This window comes from Coptis chinensis, chromosome 9 (assembly GCF_015680905.1).
Source record: "Coptis chinensis isolate HL-2020 chromosome 9, ASM1568090v1, whole genome shotgun sequence".
NCBI lineage: Eukaryota > Viridiplantae > Streptophyta > Magnoliopsida > Ranunculales > Ranunculaceae > Coptis > Coptis chinensis.
Genome location: NC_141464.1, coordinates 56,578,791 through 56,605,159, shown reverse-complemented (window position 1 = coordinate 56,605,159; position 26,369 = coordinate 56,578,791). Strand labels below are relative to the sequence as shown.

The 26,369-nt window shown below is 35.3% G+C and overlaps 1 protein-coding gene, 2 long non-coding RNA genes and 1 other non-coding gene across 10 annotated transcripts; all 4 read left to right on the top strand.

The window, feature by feature from the left end:
* The first annotated feature begins 490 nt into the window (after positions 1-490).
* On the top strand, positions 491-565 carry TRNAI-UAU (transfer RNA isoleucine (anticodon UAU)). Its single transcript has one exon. It is a non-coding gene; the product is annotated as a tRNA-Ile (tRNA).
* An 832-nt stretch (positions 566-1,397) lies between these two features.
* LOC147476864 (protein IQ-DOMAIN 10-like) lies at positions 1,398-7,811 on the top strand. 4 transcript variants are annotated; one of them, XM_086583874.1, is made up of 7 exons: positions 1,477-1,634; positions 2,920-2,976; positions 3,265-3,386; positions 4,207-4,353; positions 4,461-4,688; positions 7,022-7,135; positions 7,223-7,811. In XM_086583874.1, the coding sequence occupies exons 3-7, from the start codon at positions 3,312-3,314 to the stop codon at positions 7,586-7,588; spliced, it is 930 nt and encodes a 309-aa protein (XP_086440000.1). In that variant the 5' UTR covers positions 1,477-1,634; positions 2,920-2,976; positions 3,265-3,311; the 3' UTR covers positions 7,589-7,811. The 4 variants fall into 4 exon arrangements, with proteins under 4 accessions (XP_086439998.1, XP_086439999.1, XP_086440000.1 ...); XM_086583872.1 differs by lacking the exon at positions 2,920-2,976 and having other exon boundaries at positions 1,398-1,634; XM_086583873.1 differs by lacking the exon at positions 2,920-2,976 and having other exon boundaries at positions 1,476-1,634; positions 3,252-3,386.
* A 2,804-nt stretch (positions 7,812-10,615) lies between these two features.
* Positions 10,616-16,717, top strand: LOC147476863 (uncharacterized). 3 transcript variants are annotated; one of them, XR_015207895.1, is made up of 5 exons: positions 10,616-11,016; positions 12,665-13,101; positions 13,207-13,319; positions 13,438-13,524; positions 15,025-16,717. It is a non-coding gene; the product is annotated as an uncharacterized LOC147476863 (long non-coding RNA). The 3 variants fall into 3 exon arrangements; XR_015207896.1 differs by lacking the exon at positions 10,616-11,016 and having other exon boundaries at positions 12,583-13,101; positions 15,025-15,175; positions 15,999-16,717; XR_015207894.1 differs by lacking the exon at positions 10,616-11,016 and having other exon boundaries at positions 12,583-13,101.
* Positions 16,718-23,815: 7,098 nt separating this feature from the next.
* On the top strand, positions 23,816-24,643 carry LOC147476862 (uncharacterized). Of its 2 annotated transcripts, none has more exons than XR_015208675.1 (3): positions 23,816-23,849; positions 23,936-24,061; positions 24,311-24,643. It is a non-coding gene; the product is annotated as an uncharacterized LOC147476862 (long non-coding RNA). The 2 variants fall into 2 exon arrangements; XR_015208676.1 differs by having other exon boundaries at positions 23,927-24,061.
* The last annotated feature ends 1,726 nt before the right edge of the window (positions 24,644-26,369 follow it).

The following is a 26,369-nucleotide window of genomic DNA, read 5'->3' as shown; positions in this document are numbered from 1 at the left end:
ATTGAAAAAACAAAAAAACTACGTCGATTACAAGGAGAAGATCATGGTTGTGCCATTTTGATCTAACAAGTATGCGAACCGTGCTACACATAAGTTTTTTTTTCAAATCTTTAAACTTGTCGCTCTAACATCTTTAAAAAACAATATAAAAATATTAGGAGGGGTTGATTATAATTTCATTGACGTGAATGAGGTTTTCTAAATTATTTTAAATAATATGAAAACTAATTCTAATTTTCAGTGAGGTAAGCGAGTTTTTTGTAAATTATTTAAAACGGAGGGAGCTAATTAGAATAATTGGGGGAGGTGTTTCTAAATTGTAAAACATGGGAGATTAGAAATAGCCTATTCGATTGAAAAATGAGATTCGTGATAACCCGCTATCATATAATGTAAAGATTTGCAACTATTTGAATTCCAAAAGGTTACAAAGTTATGTCATTAAGCTAGTGCATACAATTTAGTAAACTTGGATCTCGAACTAACATTTGGTCCCGTAGCTCAGTTGGTTAGAGCGTTGGTCTTATGAGCTCGAAGGTCGCGGGTTCGAGCCCCGCCGGGACCAACTGTTGAACTATACTAAGCTTGAATGATTGTGTAACCAAAGAAGAACAGTTTGTAACACTTGTTTTTTTCCTTCACCTAATGATTCATTGTATCTAAAGCTTAATTAGAATTGTTAATTAATTAATCGTGTTTACGTCAAAATCGATTGCTACGAAAAAAGAGTCGTGACCATGATCACCCAGAGGGACCAAGACCTGGGACCAAATCACCAGACTTTCCACTTCTATAAAAATTGGATCCAATATAACAAGGGCAATCCAGCAAAAATATATACCATCCCGACAAAAGCCCAAACAACCAAATCATTTGCCATCAGATTATTCAATTATTGTTTTGTTCTCCAAAGAATCTCTTTCAAATTCAATTTCAAGAAAAAAACGAAATTAATAAGGAGCCCTATCTCTATTAAATTTGACACCGTTTGTTCTCCTGTCTATGTTGTGCTTATAGGTGCTCTGGATCCTCAAATCAGATATATGCCAATATGCAACCACATAAAATTAGTTGCATCACTATATTCACACAAGCCGACAATACATTTATAGTGGTCATACACTCATACATATATGTGAGATCGAAAAAATACCACATAAACATTTGATAAAAATATCGACCTCTAGTTGACCTGGATATATAACGGCTTATGTACTATATGCAACTTCTCAAGAACCATCTAGAATTTAAGAAAAACATTGTCAAAATATTTTTTTACAAATTTATATGTATGGGTCATGGGTGCAACTCATTATATGTGTTTGTTTATTAGCAGTTGAAGTGTCGGTTGTGAGCGTTGAGGACTTTGATAGTTTTTCCAGATTATTATATAGTGTCAAACCCCACATGAGAATTTATTATATTTTGTATATATATCAATAAAAAAAAAAAAAGCTGGTAATGGGGCCAAGGCAAAATCAACACCCATTCCACCAACCTTTCACTTTATACCTTTTCTTCAGTTTCACTACTACTACTACTCACTTCTACTTTTCTTCTCAACATTCTAAACTACCCCTTGTTTGCAAAAACACCTCTTGGTGTTTCAGGCTTTCAGCTCTGCTACTTCTCTGGTATGTATGTTTCATGCTTAAACCAAGTTACTGTTATATGGTGTTCTTTTGTTTTGGTTTTTTGTATGTTTTAAGTGTGCCCATGTTGTTAGTTTGTTGAAATAAGTAGAGAAATGATAAGGATATGATAATGACAGTGATTTTTTGGGGTGGGTATTGTTTGTGATGTTTAGAATGAGTATGGAGCACACATATCTAGTTTCATACATAAAGATTTAGAATTTTATAGTTCTGTAATCTTATACTTGGTTTAAGAACTGAATTCGATGAGGCTCACTCGATATATTACATATGTCTCAAGCCTTTGCTACTGGTTTTCCAATATACACAAGAATGGAATTAGTATTGTTACTAGTAGTCTGGTGCTAAATAAGTCTTTTAGGAGTGAATCGGGTAAATGTAGCTGTGCAGATGGAGGACATGGTTTAGACTACAGGATTCATGGACAACCACACATTATGGTTTGGTTGCTTGTGTTTAGATAATTCTCAAGTATTCGGTCAGCTATGCTAGATCAAATACGGAGGCACATGGTACTTGGTTAGAACTTAGAAGTGAAGTTAGGAGAGAGCTGTCCATAGAAAAGTCAAAAGTCAAGACATGACTCTTCACTGTTTTGGTAATTACAGCCTGCATACAGGACAGGTTCTGATTGAGGCAGGGTTACTGATCTTTGTAGCACAGTGGTGGAAGTTGGTTGTAAAAGCAAAAGGGAGAGACAGAAGAGGAATGGATGTTAGGTGATTCAGTGCCACTTGGTGAAGATTTTTATTACTGCTGGAAACATGGAAAACAGATTTTAATGGACATCACAGTGGCAGCATTAAGTGATTTTCTCTGGAGTTTTGAATGCAGAGGCAGTTGCAGCATTCATGTCTCTAGTAGTAATAGAATTAACTTTATGCTCACCTAAGCACTTAATAACAGGCTAACTTGGATGATATTTAAGGTCATTTCTCAAATGAGCTTCCTCAAGCTTTCAGTGTGATTTATTTTTTAAATCTTTGCTTTTTGAGTTTGTGTAAGAAAGTAAATGGTGAATCTTAGTCTAGGGAACTTGTTATGTGCTATCTTTATTGCTTAGAGAAGAATATTATATCTTTGTTTTGTTGGAATGGAAAAACAGGTCCATTTTTCCCATTCCAGTAGTTAGGATGCCTATAGCTGCTGGGTTTTAAGTTTTAACTAGCTCATAACAGGAAAGGTTTAAAAAATTCTTTGTACCCAGAACTGAATTGTGCACTTATCATGTTAATTTTAAATTTTATTTATTTACTTCTTTTAGTCGAAGGAATCCTTGAAGGAAAGGAAGAAGAACTAGAGATGGCTTCCGACATATAAGGTTGATTTATAAATTTATTACACCACCTTCCTTTAACAAAATTCCACTTTAGGAAGCCATTTCGTCTTATTAGTTAGGAATCCTCTTCTGTTAAATCTTCTGTGATTATCCTGTCGCAGCATATCCGTTATGGCATTAACTCATTTCTTTTGACTGACATTGTTGACATTGGCTTGTATTGCCTTCCTGGTTGTATGTGGGAAGTTTTTCTTATTTCTGTTTTATATTTTCATTCTAAATTCCTCATGGCTAAGGAATATTGTTACCAATGTGAGATCTATATGCCAGGTGCATGTTACATTCAATAAATCCAGCCAAAGCCTGGATTTAAAGGCATGGGTTCAGGGGACTGGTTCAAGACAATAATTAGCTTGAAGAAAGCTAAGAAAGATAGACTGACACAAGCTAAGGTATATAGTCCTTCTGATGCTTTAATGTACTAGTTTTAAACTCTACATTTGGATGTGCACATATGTTCTGTCATATTTCCTTAGCATAAACTACTGTCTAGATACTTTGGATGACGATCATGTAACACCTTTCGCGGATAGAATATTCTTTGAAAAACTGGGTAGGTAAGTATTTAATTGGCCTTGGGAAGATTGTGCTAGGGGCATAGGTGTATGCTTGCTTTGATTAACTTGCTTGCAACAAAACTTTCCATTCATTGTGATTCAACATCTACCTGAACAAAGCCTTATCTATAATTACCTTGACCATATGAATCGTGATACCTTTAGAAGATATTTATTTATCACTGAACAGAGGGGACACATAACACACTTGCAATGTAATAAAAGTAAACACATTTCTACGATTTCATCTATAATGCACTTGAGGAGATTTGTTTTTGCCGTCCATATGTACATAACCGGCTGAAAAACAACTCAAGAGTCATGGATGAATACCATTACATCTATAGAGATTTCCTGGAGTTCTGAAGATCTTGCTTAATCATCATCTACAAGGTATTCAACTCTTCAACATTATGGACTGGCTTTCTGGTATTTAACCCTTTAACGTAGTGATCTGAAAGTTTTGTTCATCCTTCAACGTGACCCAAATTTGTTAGATTTTGATATGATTTATATCTCAGATCATTCATTTAATGTTTAGTGTTTGGAGAGTTCTGACTTTTGAGTTTAACATTTCCATCATATCTCAAGATTCTAGCATCATTACTATTGTTGCTTTGCTTTTCTCATCTGTTATCATATATAATTATGTTAGGTATCTTCAGCTACCGAAAAATCCAATGGATTCAAGGGAGTTTCTCTTAAAGAGTTAAGTAATGGTACTTCTCATCCCGGACTTAATGGAAGGCCAATTGAGGACATTGCAGCTATTCGAATTCAAAATGCATTTCGGGGATACAAGGTAAGTCACGATGTTTTTGTCAATCTTCATTCCTTGCATTACATCATATTAATTATTCAAGTCTCTTTACTGAAGCTGCTGGTTCATTTATATTTCACATGGTACAGGCAAGAAAATATTTACGCCGATTGAAAGGAGTGGCCAAATTCAAGGTTCTAACTGAAGCACAGACTGTTACAAAACAAGCATCAACAGCTCTAAGTTATATCCATTCATGGAGCAAAATACAGGGCCAGATCAGAGCTCGTCGACAATTTATGGTAGCCGAGGGACGGATTAGGCAGAAGAAACTAGAGAACCAATTGAAACTTGAAGCAAAGCTTCACGAGCTAGAGGTAATGACTTTTCTTCATTTTCGTTGGTTAGTTCTTAGAATCTCTATTCACTCGAACTAGTGAACTGAAACTTCATCGATCTCCTCTAATTTATGATTTCCCTTGAAAGAGTTGAATCAACTTCATTTTCATTTAGGCTGTGCTTCTTATTAGTAACAAAATGCAGACATAGAACAAAGATTACGACAGTAAATATCTCATTTTGGAAATATTAAAGGGTTAACTAGTATTAACCCCTAAGTACACACAAAAAAAAAGTCAAATTGGGTTGACCGTGCTTTTTTTGTGTGTATTTGGGGAGAGACCCTAATTTCCCATCTAGTAGGGGGGGAATCCTAATTGGCTCATCTAGGGGGGGGTTAATTTTCGTTAACCCAATATTAAAACCAATAATCCTCTTTCTTCTTTTTCTTAAATATGATTTTTTTGTTCAAGCGAATTTTATTGAACATATTGTAACACCTTCTGTATCTTTCATTTGCTACATTTTCCTAAAATGCTTCTTGTGGACTCTTGTGTCATTAATTATTTCTCTACATACATCTTTATTTTATGAGAATTGAGAAGTGTCAATTGACAGGTTTCATGTTCTTACTATCAGTTCTCTATCTGAATGTATGCAACTGCCATTTACTTTTAAAATGCCATTGTATGGTTCCTGCCCAAAATAAAAATATATACCAATTGCTGAAGTTATTCACTCTGAGATACATTAAGCATTTAGGAATTACATAGTGTGCTGTGTGCAAATCGCAGCATATGCAGACATGGTGCTTCAGAATATCTGCATCTTGTCCATCTGCAGCAGGGCAGTTTATTGCGCTCAGTGGAGCCAGGGGGGGCCCAGGGTACACCCTGGCTCACCCTCAACTTCTTAAAAAAAAAAATTTATTTTTTTTCGATAATACTCAAAAAAAGTAACTACCATATATATGAAAACGGTTTTGTTACTAAACCCTCACCGTAACTGACCCCAAAATAAAAACTCCTTTCTCCTAACTAACGTGAGAAAACTCTCGATCTCTAATTTTATGTATTTTGAGAAACAACACTTTTGCCAGGTGTTTTTCCTTGTTTGGAAAAACAAAAAAGATGAAAGAGAAAAAAAGAGTAATAACACTCTCAAGTCTCAGTCCCAATAATTCATATGTATGTTTATTGGTATGTTTTCTAAACCTTAATTCCCCAATCTCTTATTTTTTTAGTTTTTTGTTAATGAATTTTATTAATTATAATTCAATTTTGTATGTAATGAATTCGATCTATCGGTTACTCGAGTCCATTACAATTTTAATTTGTTGCATAAAAATTTTTGATTGTCAATTGTAGTGAATTTATTACTTTTGAATCTACTTAAGGCATTGATTGGAATTTCGGGATTGAATGAAAATGAAAACAATTAAAATAAATGCTAAAGTGACGACAAAAAAAATGTACTAGTGTCTAAACATGTACAGTTTAAAACAATGGTGGGATCATAAACCAGGGATCATAAACCATGTTGGCGTAACAAGCTAGCTTGAAAATCCAAATTTTGCTTACCTACTATAGATTTTTGAGAAAGCATAAATATGGGAATTATATTCCCAATCTAGAATTTGTAAACGCTTTGTAAGCCTGTAACATAATTTTTTGCTATTAATATTATTACCCTTTGGCCAAAAAAAAAATGTCTAAACATTGTACAATATTCTTTATTGCGCCTAAGTGCTTATTTTTTTTCCTAATGCCTTTTGGACTATTTTCCTTACAATTCCAAAGATTTTTTTTTTTTTTTTTTTTTTTTTGTGGAATTTTAAAATGGTTTCCATAAGCATATATATTTGTAAGAAGCATATATTTCTAGGCACTTTCTTCTTAATTTTCCAAAGCTAAATATCCGTGTATTTAATTTTTTCTCCTAAATCAATCTATTAAGCAATCAGTCTTTTGTAATTCCAAAATTTACATGTCTTTTGTGTTGGGATTTGAATTGTGTTTTTTTTTTTTATACTTTTAAAAAATATGCAAGGAAAACAAAAATTCGACAAATTGGGTGTTATTTTATTTTAGTTTTTTTATATTGACTAGTTGTGGCTCGCCCTCACCCAATTTCCTGGCTCCGCCACTGATTGCGCTTACTTATTATTCAGCTAACACTGGTGTTCAGTATACTTGTCACTCTTGCAAAAACGGTTCAAGTTTAAAATCCATGCAGTGGTCTAACTTAGTACTTAACGGATTCTTATGCTAGTCAGTTCATGTGAATTAAGCAATTTTTGTTAGTTATAACGATCTGACATACTATCGCCTAGTATTATTTATGTACTCAATTAACACTTACATCCTGACAGGTGGAATGGTCTGGAGGCTCTGAAACAATGGAGGAAATTCTTGCAAAGCTACAACAGAGGGAGGAAGCAGCAGTGAAGCGTGAAAGAACCATGGCGTATGCTTTTTCTCACCAGGTATTTTGAGTAATGATAGTGTCACCCTTCCAACCTTAATGGGGCTAAATGAATGGAAGATCACACTTTCTGTCTTATGTTTGACAGTGGAGAGCCAACTCTAGTCCTAACCAAGGGAGGGCAGGCTATGAGCTTGGCAAAGCTAATTGGGGTTGGAGCTGGATGGAACGTTGGATCGCTGTCCGCCCTTGGGAAAGCAGGCTTCCAGCTCAATCTATTAGCCCTAAGAAAGTTCAGAGTAAGCAAGTGGGAAAGGTTGGTAAACTCAAGAGTCCGCCAGCAATTAAACTCTCATTCTCAGTTAAACCCGCTTTGCCTAATGGGAAGGCAGCTGCAAAGGTTAAAGGCGCACCATACATTGTGGAAAAACCATCCTGCCAAAGTAAAGCAGTAGACTCGTCTCCTTCCAAAACTCAAGGGACAATCGGCAAACAAGAACAGCTCACAAGTTAGAGAACCAGTCAGTAGATTCAGGGGAGCTTGTTTGGTCTTGAGTCAGTTTGACTGCAGATATTTGATGGTTCTTCAAATTGGTTTTCATTTTTTATGGGGATGGTGTGATGATATTGTTCTTTCCATGTAGTGTGCAGAATAAAGAATAGACCAATCCGTGGAAGTATGGAAGTCTCCTGATTATCTATATTTATAATGTACATAGGCAATCCTTTTATTTTCACCCGTTTCTCTTCTTTACTTTATTTTTCGGGTAGTGTAATGTTTTGCATTGTTCTTGTTAGGTTCAGATAGAAAGTACTTCAGGACGTCATGTCTTTTGTTGATTGGCATTGGAATAAAAGTATACACTGGAGCTAGTGAGATAGAGTCATGGAGGTAGAAATAGAAGTTTGTATGCATTAGACCTAGTGAAACAGGTGGAATCTGAGGTGCAATGAAAGATACATAGATTATCACTTGCAGACCATCACTTGTCGCCCATTAGGCCAAGTTCCCTAGCTTGGGTTTGTTATTGCTACCCGAAGTTGAGATAATTTATTTAATACCCCTCTTTATTTAAAGTCCAGTGAAATTGAAAATGACTACACGTCCATATTTGTCAAACGTCTTCTCCACAAATTAATTACAGAAAGGATGTTTGTACATGTTTTCAGCCCCGTCCAAGCAAGGCCCAAAATATTGCCATATATCTTGTTTTTTGGGTACACGAGATGGAAATATTTGATATATTTTCACGAATATTGAATTTTGTTTTTGCCGATATATAGCGCAATTTCCAATATATATATATCAACTGATATATCCGATATAAATTGTTAATTTTGTTGATTTTGACTTATTTTTATTAATATATTGACGATATTTATGATATAATTGACACTATTTTTTGATATTTTTGATATTGTACGATATATCGACATACAAAACAAAATTGACTAGTCAACAAAAAAAAAATATATATATCTCCGATATTTTCGATATATCTCATTTTTTGGTACACAATATATTGTCCGAATTCGATATTTTCGTCCTTGCTTCCAAACACAGATAAGCCCAAATAAGTGGCATAATCAAAAGAAACTAACAATTTATACATGTTATACATCGGAGTGGTGCACATGTTTTGAATTAATGACATCGGTTCGGTTGCACCCTTGAATTACTTGCTAATTTGGCATTTGCTATCTATCTCATGCTAGTTTTGTTGCTTCTAAGCCGGGCCAAAACCCATATATTGCACAGGCTAGGCCCAATTATTGAACTAGGAGTCTCAAGCCAGGTCCAATCAAATCAAAGACCATTAATACTGAGTAATTGAGAATGCTCCCAGGAAACCACGTCAGCTCCTTTTTCCTCTAAAGTGGACACCTCAGATTTAAGAAAAGTTCGGCATGAAAAAATAGGAATTCTACACCCTCTTTTTACAATTCTACGCCCTCGCATAAAAAAAAAAAAAAAAAAAAAAAAAAAAAAAAAAACTAGCTTCTCAATTCATTCTCTCACCTCTCTCAACAACAAAACAGAAACTCTGACTTTTGCCCCAACCAAAAGAAAAATGGTTTCGTTGATACTCCTTTTCAATTCTCTTTTTCCAAAAGCAAAAAAAAAAAAAAAAAATGGTGGTGCCTAATCTGAAAGCGGAAACGATGTGTTTGATAGAAAAGAGGGAAGCTATATAGACGGAGATAAATGCCATCATACCTACTCTCACCCAACCCGGCGGTCCTGGCATTACTGACAATCTTCTTGATTTCAAGGTTCATTAATTATTTATTTATTAACCAATCCCACTTCTCCTCAATTAATTAATTAATTACTAATTTTTCTTTTTTCTTTCAGGGATTCCCTCTCTCTGATATTGACGACCATGCAGTTCGTGCTCAGCGTCATCATCTTGCTGGTAATTATTTATTTAATATTTTTTTCTTATGACTTTACCTAAACATCCAAATGGAGAATTGAAACACGTATACCATAAAGTTTGGCCTTTTGGGTGTGGGATGTGCCAAGTAACCTTAACATAGTGCAAAGTAAATGCTTCGGCACATCACTAGGGGACATACAAGAGGTGAATGCAAATCAGTGTGAGAATTTTGTAAAAAATGAGAGACACTAACTAATTTAGTATGGACATACACTACAACAAACTTTAACAAGTATGATGCCTGTTGGTATTGTGTGGTATAGTAGTTGGAGATAATAGATGATATGTGCTAAACTGAAATTAAAAAAGTGTCTAGAATTTACAAGTCATAAATCATTGCATAAAATTTATTGATGTCTAAAAATCATTGCATTCTTTACAAGTGATTCAAAGAATTCATCGAGAATGGTCTAGATACTTCTTCAACTTCCGTCATTGTTATCATCAAAGACAGTAGTCTTAAACTCATTCAAATATATCCTTTCATTTTGTTTTTGAATATTTTACATTATTTGGAATTGTTTTTGAATGAGGATTTATTTTCTTTTTTGTTTCAAGCTGCATAAAAAAAAACTTAATTTTGATAATATTAATTGGATTGGTCAATGTATTCTACTATGTAACAACAATTCTATTGTTGATTTGTCTTATTTCTATTCGTGAACATACACCACTTAATATATTGATTTTCTGAACATTTATAAAACATCAAGCTAAGCCAAAATTTATTGTCATCAAGTGAAGGCTACACCTTCCAATTTTGGATCATCTTTATCGGTTAATCCTATTAGGACCTTCTAAAGCAAAAAATAGGTTACTTATTCTTTGCTTTTATATTTCCTCTTCTCCCACCTTAAGCCTGCAAGGTGATACTTGGCACCAAGGTAAAATTGAAAGTTGAAAAATTTCAGTCCATTATTTATTACTGTTAATGGCTATAGTGATTCCATAACAAATGAATAAATGTAATGATTTTTTCAAATGTTAAATCTCAATTGAGTTGTCTTGCTTATGAATGTTTTTGGTCTTCACTGCTTGGTGTGGGTCAATGATATGCCTTAAAGAAAATTTCAAATGTAGTTTGGTTGAATGGTGCAGCTTGAGTGGTGCAGCTTGAGTGTAAACTTGCAACAGGCAATGCGATGAAACTATTAGTTAGGAATGCCACAAAAAAAAATGGGTAGTTTGAATAATACAACATTTCACCACCAAAAAAATTATTAGTTAACATTTCTACTAGCAGCCCCCCCTTGATTCAAAATCCTGGATCCACCCCTGAACCTCATTGAATTTCAATCTCCTTTACATGTAATTATTTCCTAAGTTTTTTACCTATTATTTGTGCTTAAATATAAAATGGGTGGTATTACTATATGTAGGTTGTTAAGGAAGTTCAATGTTTAGGAAATAGATTCACAGTTAAGATGGAGAATCAGTGCTTCTATCAGTTAGTATTGGTGTTCTCCAAAGAAGCCTCATTGAACTTCAATCTCCTTTACCTGTAAGTTATCTTTGAACTCTGTATGACTTCAATCTCCTTTACTTCGAACTCTAAGGTGCATGATTAATTTAAATAGCTCGCCTTTTTTTATGAGTTGATTGTTTTGATTGGTAGTACATAGTGTAACTTGGTTAGTTGTGCATCTTACTAATTCTAATTGGCTATTTTCAAATTTGAATGGAAAAGAGTTGCTTGAGGTGCAAGAGCATGCCTAATGTCAAGATGCTCCATGATTCACTCAATAATTTTAAAATCATGTATTATTGTGAGAATCTTGAATCAATTACCCAATGATGTTTATGATCGAGAGTAAGCCACCTATTTGAGGAATGATTCTTTGCCACACATTTTTAAGCTTCTGTCTTAGGATTTGAACTGTTCGGAATCTTCATCTTTCTAATGTGGTTTCTATAATAACCCATTGTAGCGATCAGGTTTAAACATTCTATGGTAAAAAAATTATACCATTTCATCAAATTGTTATTTTGTTGGCTCATTTACTTATTGTGTGGACTTGAGATATCACATAAAACTATATAAGCATAATGTTGTGTGAATAGAGTATTAGCTAGAATATTTAGTAGGGGCTTAATTATTTTTTTACTGGTAGAATGAGCTTTAATTGACCGTAAGGTTAGGACTGCCCATTGTTTTAATTTCATGGAATTGGGGCAAGGGACGATGACTTCATTACTGTTGATACCGATACTTTGTATGATATCCTTATGGTAAAATTTTCTTTCTTCAAGAATTTATTGTATATCAAGGTTGTGTTAGAGCTTTTGATTCAGCGGATGAAATTGATAAAATATAGTAGGCATTATAAAATTTGTAGCATTAGGCAAATAATATGTGATACACTTATTGGAACCCAAAGGCACAACTTGATTAGCAGTTCCTTTTTTTCCTTTGAAATTAGAGAATGTCCTCCGTAGTGTTGTTTTTTAGATGTAGACTTCCCCACCCGATATTAAATACCAAGTTTGGAAAAACCAATAAACATTGACATGGAAAATGTAGTTATTTATATAGACGTCGTTGGGGATAGAATTCCTCTAGAGCAAGAGCAGTCTCTTATTCATCACAATTGTGGAGAACTTGCTAATTGACTTCTTGGGACTTGCCACACACAAAAACTACACTTTAATTTGTATATTTTTTTTTATCATCTAATGACTTATTGACAATTAGGTGAGGCGATTTCATAAAAAAAAAAAAAAAAAAAAAATCAAGTGAGGCACAGATTATTAACACTTATATGTGCAACAATTATCAATAGCTATCTGCATCTCATATTCTTTTGGTTCTATTTCATTCCTTGCAAAGATATCAACTTTAGGGACTAATCGGTTTTCACCTCTTCTCGATATTCTGCAATTCTAAGGTTCTTTGGAATCTGTGTTGGTGAATTTTTCTTTAGATATTGGTATGGTAGATAGTCATATTTGAAACTTGCATAAATAGCTGGATAAGCTGTGGTTCTTTTGAATAGTAAGCTATGAATTTATGTGCCTGATCAAGGGACACTTGCTGAATGCTCCCTATATATATATATATATATATATATATATACTATAATGCTCTTCTTCCCTTAGTTTTGGTAGTAATATGGTAGCTTGGGTTGATCGTTTTACTCTATTTTATGTAGGATGCAGATTATCTGAACAACAATAGCATGCTTGATATAGCAATCTAGAGGGTGCCTGACATAATCACGGGAAGGTCACCCGAATATGTGTTAATAGTTTTCAGAATTAGCTATAATGGTCGTCGACAAGTACATTCAGCTCATCTTTGAGGGATTTAAAGCCCCAAATGTGAATTAATATCACGGCCATCCTTGCTTTGGACTCAAAATAAGGGATTTTCATTAATATCGCTAGATATCATTGGAAGGAAAAGATCAGTGTCAAGGTTGGGATCCAAGAGAATGAAGGTGTAGTTGGGTTAGCTGGAGCAACCTCATGTCACCATGAGTCATGAAAGTTAAGCACGAGAAGGGTTCTGCAGATTGGAAATTGCACTCCTTGGTGATCAAAAGAGCTCTTGATCCTCTTGAACTTCAAAACCAAATTTGCAGAACAGGTGTATTAATTGTTGATGTCTAACAATCTTTTTATTCTTCTTTTATCAAATATGAACTTGATTTTATAGAAATAATTGTCTAACTATATTTTTTTTGTGTGCAAGTCTTCATCAATGTTCCATAGTGGTGTCTTGCATCAAGTAGGATGGTTAGTCCCTTCTTGACTATTAGGACCAAGAACAAGTTTTCTCAGGAGGGCCCTCAATATCCTTTTCAAGTTAGTCCTGAATTGATTTTGCTTCATGTTCTTTGTTTATTTGATTTTAATATGGTGGTTTCTAGATTTTTTTAATGTTTTGATTGATGACGTCTTTATGTTATGCATTTGGCTATAGATACATTGCTTCTGAGCATGACTTTAGTATGGTGGTTTGAACAAAGAGGGTGATCAAGAACTTAGTAAAGCTGATGCAGTTAGTGAGGTTAGTAATTTCCTTGGCCCTTTTTTCTTCTTTGCTAATCTGGCCTGACTCTTTTATTTATGAAAATTATTTGTTGGGTTTAGGAAAAGTTGTCTCATATATTCCGACACTTTTTTGAAAACTCATACTCTCGTCTAGAGATTATGTAGGTTGTAGTGTGGTACTACTTTAGAAAACGAATCGAGAGTATTACATAGTAGAGCTGGGAAGTGGATTGCATGTTCAATGTGCACTATGGCAAGTCCAGTACCAGAAGGAGTTAAGGGCATATATGAAGCCATCACCCATTGATGAGATCCTAGGATTTTTGTTTGCCAATTGCAATGTGGGTGGGACTGGAAGGGTATGGCTTGGTCTAGCATGGATTTGTGTATCACAACTCATTCAGAAAACTAATGGATTTAAAGCTTTTATTATGGTCAAATATTAAGTAGTTATCCAGCCTATCCTCACCCAATCTAATAATGCCTAAGAGGAGATGATTCAAAAAATAAAGTGAAAACATAAGCATTTCACAAAATTGCTCGCGGATATGATGAACAAAGAGCAAACGGTAAACATATACAATAATGTCAAAAGGGTGATAGGTTCGGTAGCCTCTTTATATCATGTAGTCTTTGATGAAATAATAGAATATACTTCTTTTTTTATGCATTCCTTTCTAAGTCTTCATTGAATACCTACTGCTCATATTGGTTGTTTGTTTATGTATCTTGCTTGATAATTTATCCCCCATTTGGTGCTATATATTTTAGTAGAACTACTATGTTAAATTTTATTTCTTAAAACTTAATCCTTTATTCTTTTCATTGAGTCCTTCTTGACATCATTCATTTTTTTGTATAATTAGGATACACTTAACCCTAATGTTTCCTTGATAATTTATTCAAAAGAAATTTGATTTTTGATGGGAGCAGAGAAACAATAACAATTTATTTCCGAGTTTCATGAAACCTCATCTTCTTTGGCAAAGAATGTTGTTACATAGAGCTCTTCTTTAATAGTGGTTGGATTTCAATTTAAACATTTTAATTTCTACTATAGTAATTGGTTGTGCCATACTATATAGATATTGTATGTTCACATCATCACATGTGGCAACGACTCAATTTTTTACTAAGCACAAAAAGGCCTTGCAAGATCTTACATGTAATACATTAGTTTGGCGTGCTGTAGCTTATTTTTCAGCATAGAATTTTTTTCTTCTCTTTGAATACATGATAGAAAGAATACATAATTCTTGGATGCTTGGCCCAGTCTGAACTATGAAACCTCCAATATATTACCCGTTTATATCGATTTTGCAGGCATATAAACATTCAATATGTACATGGCTATCAATAACTTGATCCAGCATGGTTACATTTTCACAAGTCTAACATGTTTATTACTCTTGGAATTTGATTAAAGTAAGCTCTTGGTCATATGTTGCTTGAATCTGTTGCTTCTACTGATGTTTCATTTTCTTGGATGTCAAAATTCTTATATATGCAACATAAGCTATGGGGATTTTTTGTTGTGGTTGGAGCTACAACACTTGATATTGCATTCTTTGAGGATAAAGAAGTTCATGTCCACACTAACTACTCTCTTGGAGTTCAAATTGAGTGGTTCAAACAACTCTTGCTTTCTCTTTGTGCTTGACCTTCCTGTAAGTCAAACAACTTAGAACTTTTTTTTCCCATCATTCCTTAACAAGTAAACAGGTTGATAGAGTTGTTGGCTGAATTCGTTATGTCGTTATTAAGCATATGTCCAGTAGAGATATACAAAGAAGATGATGCTAAAATGTTCTTATCATGAATTAGTCTTTATGATCTATATGACAACTTGAATAGTGATATATAGAATGGCTAAATGGGGTTGAATCTTATTTGTATAATGAAACCAGTAAGCACAAATGATATATCACACAATGAACAACTTCAATTGGTCTTGATGTCCCTATATTTTGTATGTTTACTTGATAGAAAGAATTTTCCACTGTAGCGTATATATGAAATGGTGTACAATAGGCCTTACGAATCCAACATTATAAACTAGAACCTTAGTAAAGAGGCTTATTGCCGATTAAAGATGCTGATCATAGTGAAAATCATTTAAAGAGGCCCATTGGCCATCAATCTATGAGCTTGAAGTTCAGGAGTTTATTTTTTTTTGGGTATGAATTTGACTATCCCAGTAACGTCAACTTTTGTAGTGTATGGTGTAATACTTGCTGTAACTTATAATGCCTGTTCAGATGTTTGGTGAAGACTTGAATTGCTTAACATCTTTGTAACTACACTTGCATTTACAAAGAATTATTTTACTTTTTTGGGTGATTGTCTCAAATCATACATACCTTGGTCTGACAATAGCACATGTGAAGAGTCACTTATATGTGAAATTATTGGAAGGAACCTTCTTTGATTTCAAATGGATATATCATTTTTTGTTGGGTTGTCTTAATTATTTGATAAGTGGTTTTCTAGGAAAATTCTTATCAGCTCAATGTAATTCATCCCTATGTTGAAGCAATCACATGGAAAAAAACACCACCTTAGTGTACATGCAAAGGTCAACAACATAGCACCTGTAGTAAGGTGTAAACTTTTACATTACCAGAACTATGGATGTCATTGCCGATCTTCAACTGGCCTAGATTGTATATTGTATTGGAGGAACATCTTCACTCATTTGATTTGACATGTTCCAATTAGTAGCATCGTTCTGCAGACCATAGGTTCTTTCCCCATAGATGACGATGATTAGAAAGTGATCCAAAGGTGCGTCGATACCTTATCCATGCCCTTGACAAGCTCTTGGGCTCAGACACAGGCGAAATGGTTGCATCATCTGATACAAGATAAATGAAGTCAATAATGGGCCGTTGCTTTCACCAAAAGTGTTATCCCTGTTGGCAGAGAAGTCATCACCAGTTTGTTGCCTAGACTAGAAATTACATTGTGTCATGTGCAGAACTAGTATAGAGTTTATTACAAGATCTATAATTTTGTATGAATATTAATGAAGAATGTTAAGAGACGTGATACCTGCTGATGTCTAGAATTTAAGCATCTACAAAATCAAATTTTATTTACATTATCAGTATTTTAATTTATATATGATGGCAGGGAGTGTTGTGCAAGTGTGAAATGCCGATATAGGTAAGAAATCGGTTAGCCGACGTTACATAATTTGTTTTGATGGGATTGTATATATTTGGTTCGTGTGGTATATAGATATGTTTTGGTTTTCAAGCTAGGTAAAGTTATATATAACTTGGAAGGGTTGATATATGGATATTAGGTTATTTTAATTTTCAGGTTATGACAGGTTTGGTATATGAAATGTTGATAATACAAAGGAAACTATGCCGGATTTTTTTTTTGTAGAAAAAAAATATATATGATGGTTTATCGTTAATTTTAAATTATTATATTGAACATAGTTTTATCAACGTCTCGAAATCTTTATTTGATTTTGGGGCGTTACACATGCCATGATCCTTGTATTTTTTTAGTTGTCTTTTCATGTATAAGAAGATATATTATGTTGACTACCTTTTTACATCTGCGAAGCATACATTTACAATCTTAGATTTCTTGCATTTAGTCTGTGCTTTAATCATTTTAAAATTCAAACCTTCTTTTAAGAGGATAAATAAGGGACATGGGGTTTGGTTGGGCCATGGTCTAATTAAATGTATCAGGGGTGACCAACTACGGGTCAGAAGTTAAAGCAACCCTTAAGTCTTTGTTATTAAAAACATAATATTCTAAAAGTAGACATTTGTAGCAGCATGTTACATGTTATCACTACCAAAAAAACGACTTTATCCGACAGACTTCAGAAAGTTTACCCGACGGTTTGTAACCATAGGAAGTTACCAACGCCTTTTATCCGTCGGGTATTAGTTGGCCATCCGTCCCGAGGTATTACAATTGTTTTATTCTGTCCGACGGTTGCCCGACAGTTTTTAGCTATCGGCTAGTTCGACTGCCTTTAACCATTGTTTGTTTCCAACGGACACCAAAATATGGTTGTACTTCTTAACCGTCGGCATATCTATTCAACAGGCGGCAAAGATTTCACTTCCCACGCTCTAAAATTTCATGAAAAATTAAACCCCTAAAATTAAAATAATAAAACCGACTCTAACACTGCTGAGTTTTCAGCTTTTCCTTCCTTCTACAATAGCTGCTGAGTACGTCAGACTATTACCTCTTGAATTTCATTGCACCGACGCCCTTGAATTTCATTGCACCGACGCCCTTCTCAACCTGAATAGGTAATTTCAATGTTTGAATATTTAGTTGATTTGTTTGAATCTCAGCCTCATTCTCACTTCGTTTTCTAGTTTTTGCATATTTAATCCTTAAAAAATATTCACTTTCCTTCACTACAAAGCCACCACTTCATCTCTCTGCCACCACGCATCTCCTCCTCCACTGCCACTACTACTCGTTTGAACACCGGCTTTTAAAAGATGAAAACTTTAGTTATTTATTTAAAACTTGTGTTCAATAAGTGAAACATGATTTCTTTTCTAGCTGTTTTATTAAAACTTGTGTTTGATTAATTTCAGCTCTGAGAATATTCGTCTGTCGCCATAATTTCTGGTAAGTTTGTCCAATTTGATTTGTGTTTCGACAAAGGGCTTTTTACATATTGTCTGATCTTCTTGTTTAAATTGCTTTAGATGAGGACTATTCAATTGGCTAGTAATTTACTAATTTAGTGGTATAAGGACTATTCAACTTTTCAGTGGTTCAACTTAGTGTTGTTTTCCTTTAGCTTCTCCCTGATTAGAGGTATTTAGTTTCTTAGCATTGAATAAATTCTTATCCGATTTTCACTTGGGAACAAAAAAGGCAGATTAACAAAAACAACATTAATAATGATAACAAACGTTTCCAGTAGTTCAGTGCAAATTGTTAGTTTCTTTTTTTATTAATTTGTATAGACTCATTCATCGGAATTATTCTTTTTGTAGGAAAATAAACTTGATACTGATGATTACCTTTAGTTCGGGTAACACTTTCTATCGTTTTTAAAAACAATTATGAGAGGGAAATTTCTATATTTGAAGAAAATATAAGAGGGCTTAAAACGGGGATCTCGATTATTACAGTTATTTTTGCTTGTTTAGTATGCAAAGTTATGGAACCGATAAAGTTGGGTGGCTCTTTGCTCCAATCGCATTCCTTTGGTTTCTTATGATGGGAGGTGTCGGTGCATTCAACATTTGGAAACATGGTCATAGTTCAAGGCTTTCTCTCCTGTTTATGTATATCGGTTTCTTAAAAGGGAGGTTGGAGCTGCCTTGGAGGAATAATGCTTTCGATATCATAGGTCAACTTCTTATTTTGTTATTTAGCGCATCTCATCTCCAATTCATTTGCATTTCCGAGAAGGACTAGCGGTCTCTTGGGTTACTAATGTGCACATCATTTCTGCTGAGGGGGAAAGACTTTGCTGATTTAGACCATTTTCTGTGGTGGTCCGATACTCGTTTGCTTTAATATAACCGATATTAGTTGTTCCTTAGTGCTCCTCGTGTTTTTCATGTTCATAACTAATATTTCTTTTTGTCCGGTGAATTTGTTCATTCCCGCAGCTGCTATAGAAAAGGATTTATGGGCTCTTGGAAGTGTGAGCGAAGAGTACCTCAAAGCTCTTAATTCACTATTTAGCAATTTCCCACGTCGAGGGCCACCGAGCCTCGCGACACTTTCGGCATCCCCACTTGGTCACATCACTCAAGATCGGGTTCGGAGGCAACTCAAGAAGCTGCTTTGGATTCACTTTTCCATCTCGGGCAAGCTTGGACTTTTGCCTGCGAAAGTCTCTAAAACTTCGGTCGATGGGTGCTGCAGAGGCAATTCCTTTGCTGCAAATGCTTGATTCGATCCTAGTCCACCCGATTCGGGAAAAGGCGGAACTTCTTCTGGTGTTTACGGGGCGTTAGTGGTCACCATTAAAGCGTGGAAACAATTTGAAGCAATCTGTTGGCAATGCTAGTGTTGACTGCAAAATCACACTTGGAAATACTCCGCCGTGCAAACGCGGGGTAAAGAAAAAGTGCCAAGTCAATCAATTATTTTCTATTGACATAAGCTTCTTTACAAACTTGCCTTTTAATATAGAAGGCCCTAGGACCATGCTTCCATGGTTTTGATTCTCGCATTTGAAACCGAACTGTTGCTTAACAAGTCAAACCCCTAAGGCTAAGGTACTAGATTGAACAGATTTTGCTTATACAGATTTTCGTTTGCATTTAGTTGTTTTCTTCTTCGAAATTTGTTTTTAATTTTAAGTCGCATCGGATAATTATAGCTGTTGTTTAGAATCTATTTTAAAGAAGTTATGAACACCATTGGTTTTAAAAGGTTTTTTTCAAGCCGAAACCACGCTTTTGGAAGCCGACTTTAGTTGTTTGGAGTTGGTATAGTTTTCGATTATTATGCCTAATGATGAGAAATTGAGTGTTGGGTTTAGATAAAGAATAAACTAAAATTTGAGTGATGGGGTCATTTAGGTGAAAATAATGATATTTTAGGCTTGATAGTAGTAAGTCGGTGATATTCTAAGTGAAGAGTAAAAAAATAATAAGTTGAGTGGCGTTTTTGAATTTGTTTCATTTCCATGTGGTATCTAAAATTGTTATGGGTTCATGAAACTAAAATAGGTACTTCGAGATGGAAAGTGGAAGGAAGAAGATCGGCAGTTCTTGTTCGGAGATGTCATCGATATAAAACTTGGAGACATAGTACCATCCGATGCTCGTCTCCTCGAGGGAGACCCGTTAAAAATTGACCGGTGACTCTACTATCTAATGATCATCCCTTTTTAAAACTCATTATGCAATCGAGAATACCCCTCCACCCTCTTAAAATTCTGATCTGTTCTCCTTTTGAATTTTGGTCTTCTCTAACAGGGGAGTCCCTTCCTCGTAACAAAGGGCCCGAGGAGATGGTGTTTACTCGGCTCTACTTTGCATCCAAATGACCTAAACCATCCGAAAACTCAATGCATCCAGTTCTAACAACACTCCTTCGGTGTTTCGGAAAAACTTTGTTTCTACTACTTTCTTAGCAGATGGCTTTGTTTCATGTACATGGGTCCCGGCCCTGCTCCAACAATTCGTTGCTTTTCGTCCGACAAAGGTAATTCACCTTTACGGAGGCTTCTATTCTTGTTGGTGCTCTCTTGGTAGCCAAAATCATTGAATTCCTATATTTCTTATTTAAAAAATAAGAAGCTTCTTAAGTCAATCTATGAATTCCTATTTTTGTTGGACGGAAAAAGACTGATTGAGTCAACTTGCCCAAGTTCATCTTTCAAAGTTAAATCTTTACTATCGGCACTAAACTATGTTACCGTATTTATTTCTTATGTTAGTTAAATCTGAAAAGTTCATCTTTTTCCCCGATTATATATAACGGTGAAGGCAAGTTTGCAAATTTCGGTTGTATCTTGGTCGGCCAAATGATGCACGAAGTCCGGGCGGAGAATATTATTCTTGCTCCTACTTTTTATGTTCTCCCATGCCTCGGGTATATCCTTGTGTAGTTGTGTTGGTGAGTTATACTCTCATGTCCTGGTTGAATATGGTCGGTTGTGTATATTGCCATTATACTAGAAATGCGGTCTTTTACAATTTTGGCAAGGTGAACAATTATCGAGCTGTAACTAGTATCTAGGAAAGTAAGCATTGTATAATTAGTTGGCGGTTCAAGCAATGTTGAACCTTGCTTTAGTTGTGTAAACTTTTAATTGAAAGAAAGAATCAAATTAACATATCGGACTTACATGTCGTGCTTGTTTTCTTAGTTACTAAAAGCATTGCCTTGTGGACTTGTGGTGCAACACACTTTTCATATACTGATTAAAATTCATTTAATTGCAAGAATATGCGAGCCCAAGCCATATAGCTTTTGGTTGAAAATCAGTTTACCGATTGATGTAACCATGTCCCTCATTTATTCTTTAACTTTTTTGCTATATTTTTTTGCTCGTTTCCCATTATTCTATCGCACTTTTAATCAAACATGGTTTTAACCGGCAGTGCATTTGTGGGAGTAAATATTGGCACCGACGTCACCAACTTACCATCACTAGTGGAGGTTGTAGCGATCCTGAAAGCTAATCGATCGGTCATGTCGGGGCTCTTTGATGCAGATCGTGGTATGCTTAATGCTCTTTGCGAACACTAGTATTGAGGTTATGGTGGGTGTCACTAATGAAGAAGTGTTAGGGATTGGACAATCCCGTCAAAAGCAGCAGCATGGGTCACAAAAAATGTTGCCGCTTATGTTCCTCGGACCAATATAAGCGCCATTCTTTGTTGGCGGTGAAGTATTGACTACAATTCCAAATGCAGCTCGGTTCGGTTCCGCTATGAACTACATACATCGAGCTCTTGTAGCTTCCAACCTCAATTTCAGTGTGAAAGTTTCTAGTCCTCAGTCCATGGATGTGATTCCTAAATCTTTCCCTCCTTCCACCGCCTCCTTCAATTCGAGATGGAAAGTGGAGCGAAGAAGATGCAACAGTTCTTGTTCCCGGAGATGTCATTAGTATAAAACTTGGAGACATAGTACCGGTGATGCTCGTCTCCTCGAGGGAGACCCGTTAAAAATTGACCGGTGACTCTACTATCTAATGATCGTCCCTTTTTAAAACTCATTATGCAATCGAGAATACCCCTCCACCCTCTTAAAATTCGATCTGTTTTCCTTTTGAATTTTCGGTCTTCTCTAACGAGGGGAGTCCCTTCTGTAACAAAGGGCCCGAGGAGATGGTGTTTACTCGGCTCTACTTTGGGGTGGTCATCTAATTCATACTTTGTACCCAGTAGGAATCAATTGGAAGAGGCCATGATATGGGCGGTACAACGGGTCTAACTGATTTGTAGTAGTATAGGTAATGGTGATGGCGAGTAATATCCGGTGGAATGGTGGTACTAGCGGTTAGGAAACTAAGATATTTATCGAAAAAGGGAGCACCACTTAAACTTGGTAACCGGGACTACTTTACTTCTTTTAAAGGTATTGTATCTCCATAGAAGCTTTCCACATGAATCTAAGCGTAATACATGTTTGCTTTGTAGGAATCGTGGTCCGAGGCCGCTTGTGTTGGCTTTTAATATTTTGTGAGTTTCGGTCATGTATTAGCCGACTTGTTGGTCAACTTGCTAAATAGAGCTTATGCATATATTTCTCCCCAAATGAAAAGACTAAGACTCCAAGAAAGCAAAACGAGAAAATTTCAATATTGTTTGTCAAAGTTGAACGATGCTAGCAAAGCGCCACGAAAGGTAGCGGGTTTCCTCTATATCATATCGGTTTTGTTATATTTGCAATTAGCATTAGGTTCTCTGCACGGTACTGTTAATATTGATATTATATCTAAACAATGTTATATAGAGCATATGCATGCATTTCTTCCCAAATGTTAATGGAGGATTAAGACTCATATTGTTTGTTCATGTTTGTTGTTTGTCCGATTCAAAGAAAGCAAAACCGGCTTAATTTCAATATGTCGGGATGATCTTGGCCATAGAAGATGAATCGAGTGAGAAAACCGAGAGCTATAAAGAAGAGACGGATAATGATTTCGAGTGTGGGGAGAAGCAAAGTATAGAGCAATACTAGGACTGCAAAGAGTGCCCCCGCAACTAGGCAATTATGATGGAAAGATAAAAAAAAGCACCCACAAGTAAAACTCTCTCGCCGGCGAGTCCTTTTTCCAAAAAGCACCGACTACCTGGCTATGCATCATGGATTCTCGGCAGTTTTGTTTTTCAAATCTGTACGCAAGTCCGACTACCTGGTTATGCGTCATGGATTCATTAGTGTGAGTTTTTACCTACAACAAATCGTCAGATTCCTTCAATTTTGTTTTGTATTGTGCTAACTTTTTATTCTTATAGGTTCATTTATCCCCGGAAGTAAGTTTAACTTTCAAAAATATATCAAAAGGTCATTAGAAGGCGATTTCAAGATAGTTGTTGGAATTAGGTATGCCATTCTTGGTTGTGGTTCTATCAGAAACTTTTCTAGTTGTGTTGGTTTTTGATAATGGATTTCTAATTATGCATTTTAATTACGTAACTACTCCATGATGTCAACAGTCCTTTGCTATGGCCCGGTTGTGGTATTTTTGCTTCGAATGTGTTCTTCGAATGTGTTCTTTGGTGAGCTCCGTCTTTAATCAAACATTTTTCTGGTTATTTATATTCTCAATTCAAATTCAATTTAAGATGCAGTCTTTTCATTGGATCATATTGTTATTTCGGGATGGCGACTTTGTTGTGGATAGCCATGTTTCCTCTACTTGTAAGCAATTTTATGTATTATGGCGGTAGTTTTCCTAACTAGTCTTTGAAGTTCAATCTCCCCCGAACGCTTGCAAGCAATATTAGGAGTGGGAACAAAGCTACAAGCTATTATAACACAGATGGCTCTTCAAAATTCAAGATAGGCATGCAGTTGTTCAAGGACGCAGAGAGGGCGCACAAATAGAACTTAAGGCTTTTGATTCTATTTTGGTTAGTGTGCAAACTTCAAACATTCTTCCAACACGTGTTTTTTATTCTGTTTTGATTAGCAAGTTTCTTACATTCAAACTCAAGGCTTTTGATTCTATTTTGATTAGCAAGTTTCTTACATTCTTCTAGCACGTGTTTTTGTTTGGGTATTTTTAGATACTTATAGCTAGAATAGAACAGCTAGAATTATTTCTAGTTCCTAAGAGAGTACTTCATGATCTTCTTCTTCTTCTTAATTTTTTTGGTCAGCAAAACTCACTTCAAGATCTTGGCAAATGGATTACCAACTTGGTGAGACGCTTTGGACCTTAGTGATTTTGTTGAAGGGTTGAATCAAGATTGTAGTATGAGTAATCTATTGTGTGGGACATGCAAACTTCATCTATTTTGTTTTTTTGAGTATGTTTGTTGTAAGTAATGGTACTAGAGATTACTAGGACTGGTTACTAGATAGATGGTGTACGTGGTGCTGATTTTTGGTTTCTGAAGGAAGTAATATGTATACTTAGTGAACGACATGCCTTATTCTTGTTTTTTTTATGAACACATTGTTTCTTTATGAATACATTGGCGTTCGTAGCATTTGAGTGAGAACTTGCAAAAATGTAATGTTGGGATGCCTGAAACAATTATTATAAAAAAATATTTTTTTTTAAATAAAGAACTAATACCCGACGGATAAAAACTGTCTAGTAGCAAACTACCCGACGGCTAGCAGTTGGCATATCCGACAGCTGGTGACAGCTGGTCTAACCGACGGTTTATAACAGCAGAACTATCCAACGGTTTTTAATAGCTGGGATATCCGACGGATTTTAGCAGCAGGAATATCCGACGGTTTTTTACAGCAGGAACTATCCGACGGTTTTTGACAGCCGACATATCCGACGGTTTTTAACAGCAGGAATGTCCGTCGGCAAAGATCCCCAACCCCGACGGCCTGTTTTGACCAATAAAAACCGTCGGAAGTCTATGCCGACCAAGCATTTTCCGACGGTCTTGCGGCAGTTTTGGTTTGTCGGGTAATACCTTTCGCGACAGCCATAGTCAGTCGGGTAAAATCGTTCTTTTGGTAGTGTATTGGTAACATCATGCATTATGGTTGCTGAGAGTGCTTAATGTGCATAAGTTGAACCTTTCATATATCATGTATCTCATGTATATCCAAGTCAGAACTTAAATGATTAATTGTAGCATTAACTTCCTATATATAGTATGAGGTGGCTACCAAGGCCTTCATTCTGATATGTGTGTGCCACAGTTCATGAGAGCCACAATTCATGCTTGTGTATCACAATTCACAAGCATGTATGTTTCCTCTCTACAGAGAATCCATTGGGAAGGGGAACTTAAAAATAGAGGAGAAGGAAAACTTTAGTGAGATAAGAAGGCATATATCTCAAGATGCTAAGGATTTATTGTTAGAGAGAAGCTCTTAATCAACATATATTAATTGCTGCAACATAGTTTTTTTTTGTAAGAGTTTTTGAAACTTTACTATTAGACTATGGTTCTTAATAGTTGAAATATTTCTGAAGGCATGCATCTCTTTCTGAAGCTGCACCAAATAAGCTGCATAATCACTAAGAGATGCATGCCTTACTTGACCAAATAAGTATACAATAAGACAATATGGTGCAAATAAGAGATGCATGCCTTCATAAATATTTCAACTACTAAGAACTTATTTCTGAATTGTATTTGCATAATCACTTCAGAAATAAGAGATGCATGCCTTTTGAAATATTTCTGAAGTGATTATGCAAATATTTCTGAAATAAATATTATGCAATAAGTATGTGCAAATATTAAATCTTTAAAGTTTGTCTCAGCTGGATGATCTTTGAAGTACTTGACAACCAATAGAAAAAAAAAATACCAATTGAATTTCTCCGTCTCCAGCAGATTCAAAATATCTACATTCATCAATAGTTCGTCCTAATCCCTAATACACTTTCAGCTTTATATCCAGAGACTAAAGATATAACAACCATCTTAGGTGAAGTGCATATGTATAAGGTTGCATAAAAAACGAATATTTGGAGGCTACCCCAAACCACAAAGAGAAACTAATTTTTGTGCAAATGTAGCTGCTAGACGTGGGCTCGAGATTTGGAACGACTATAATTGAAAGCCTTTTGCTTTTATGCTCCTTTTTGTAGTGAGAAAAGCTTAGTGACTAGAACTGACTTGAGTGTTGGATCACGTCTTCCTTTAGTGCTTACAGTAAGATGTCCAAGCAAAATCTGACAATCAAGTTACGTTGTTTATTGTATCTTAATTCAAGGAGGAACTTGGTGTTTGGTGG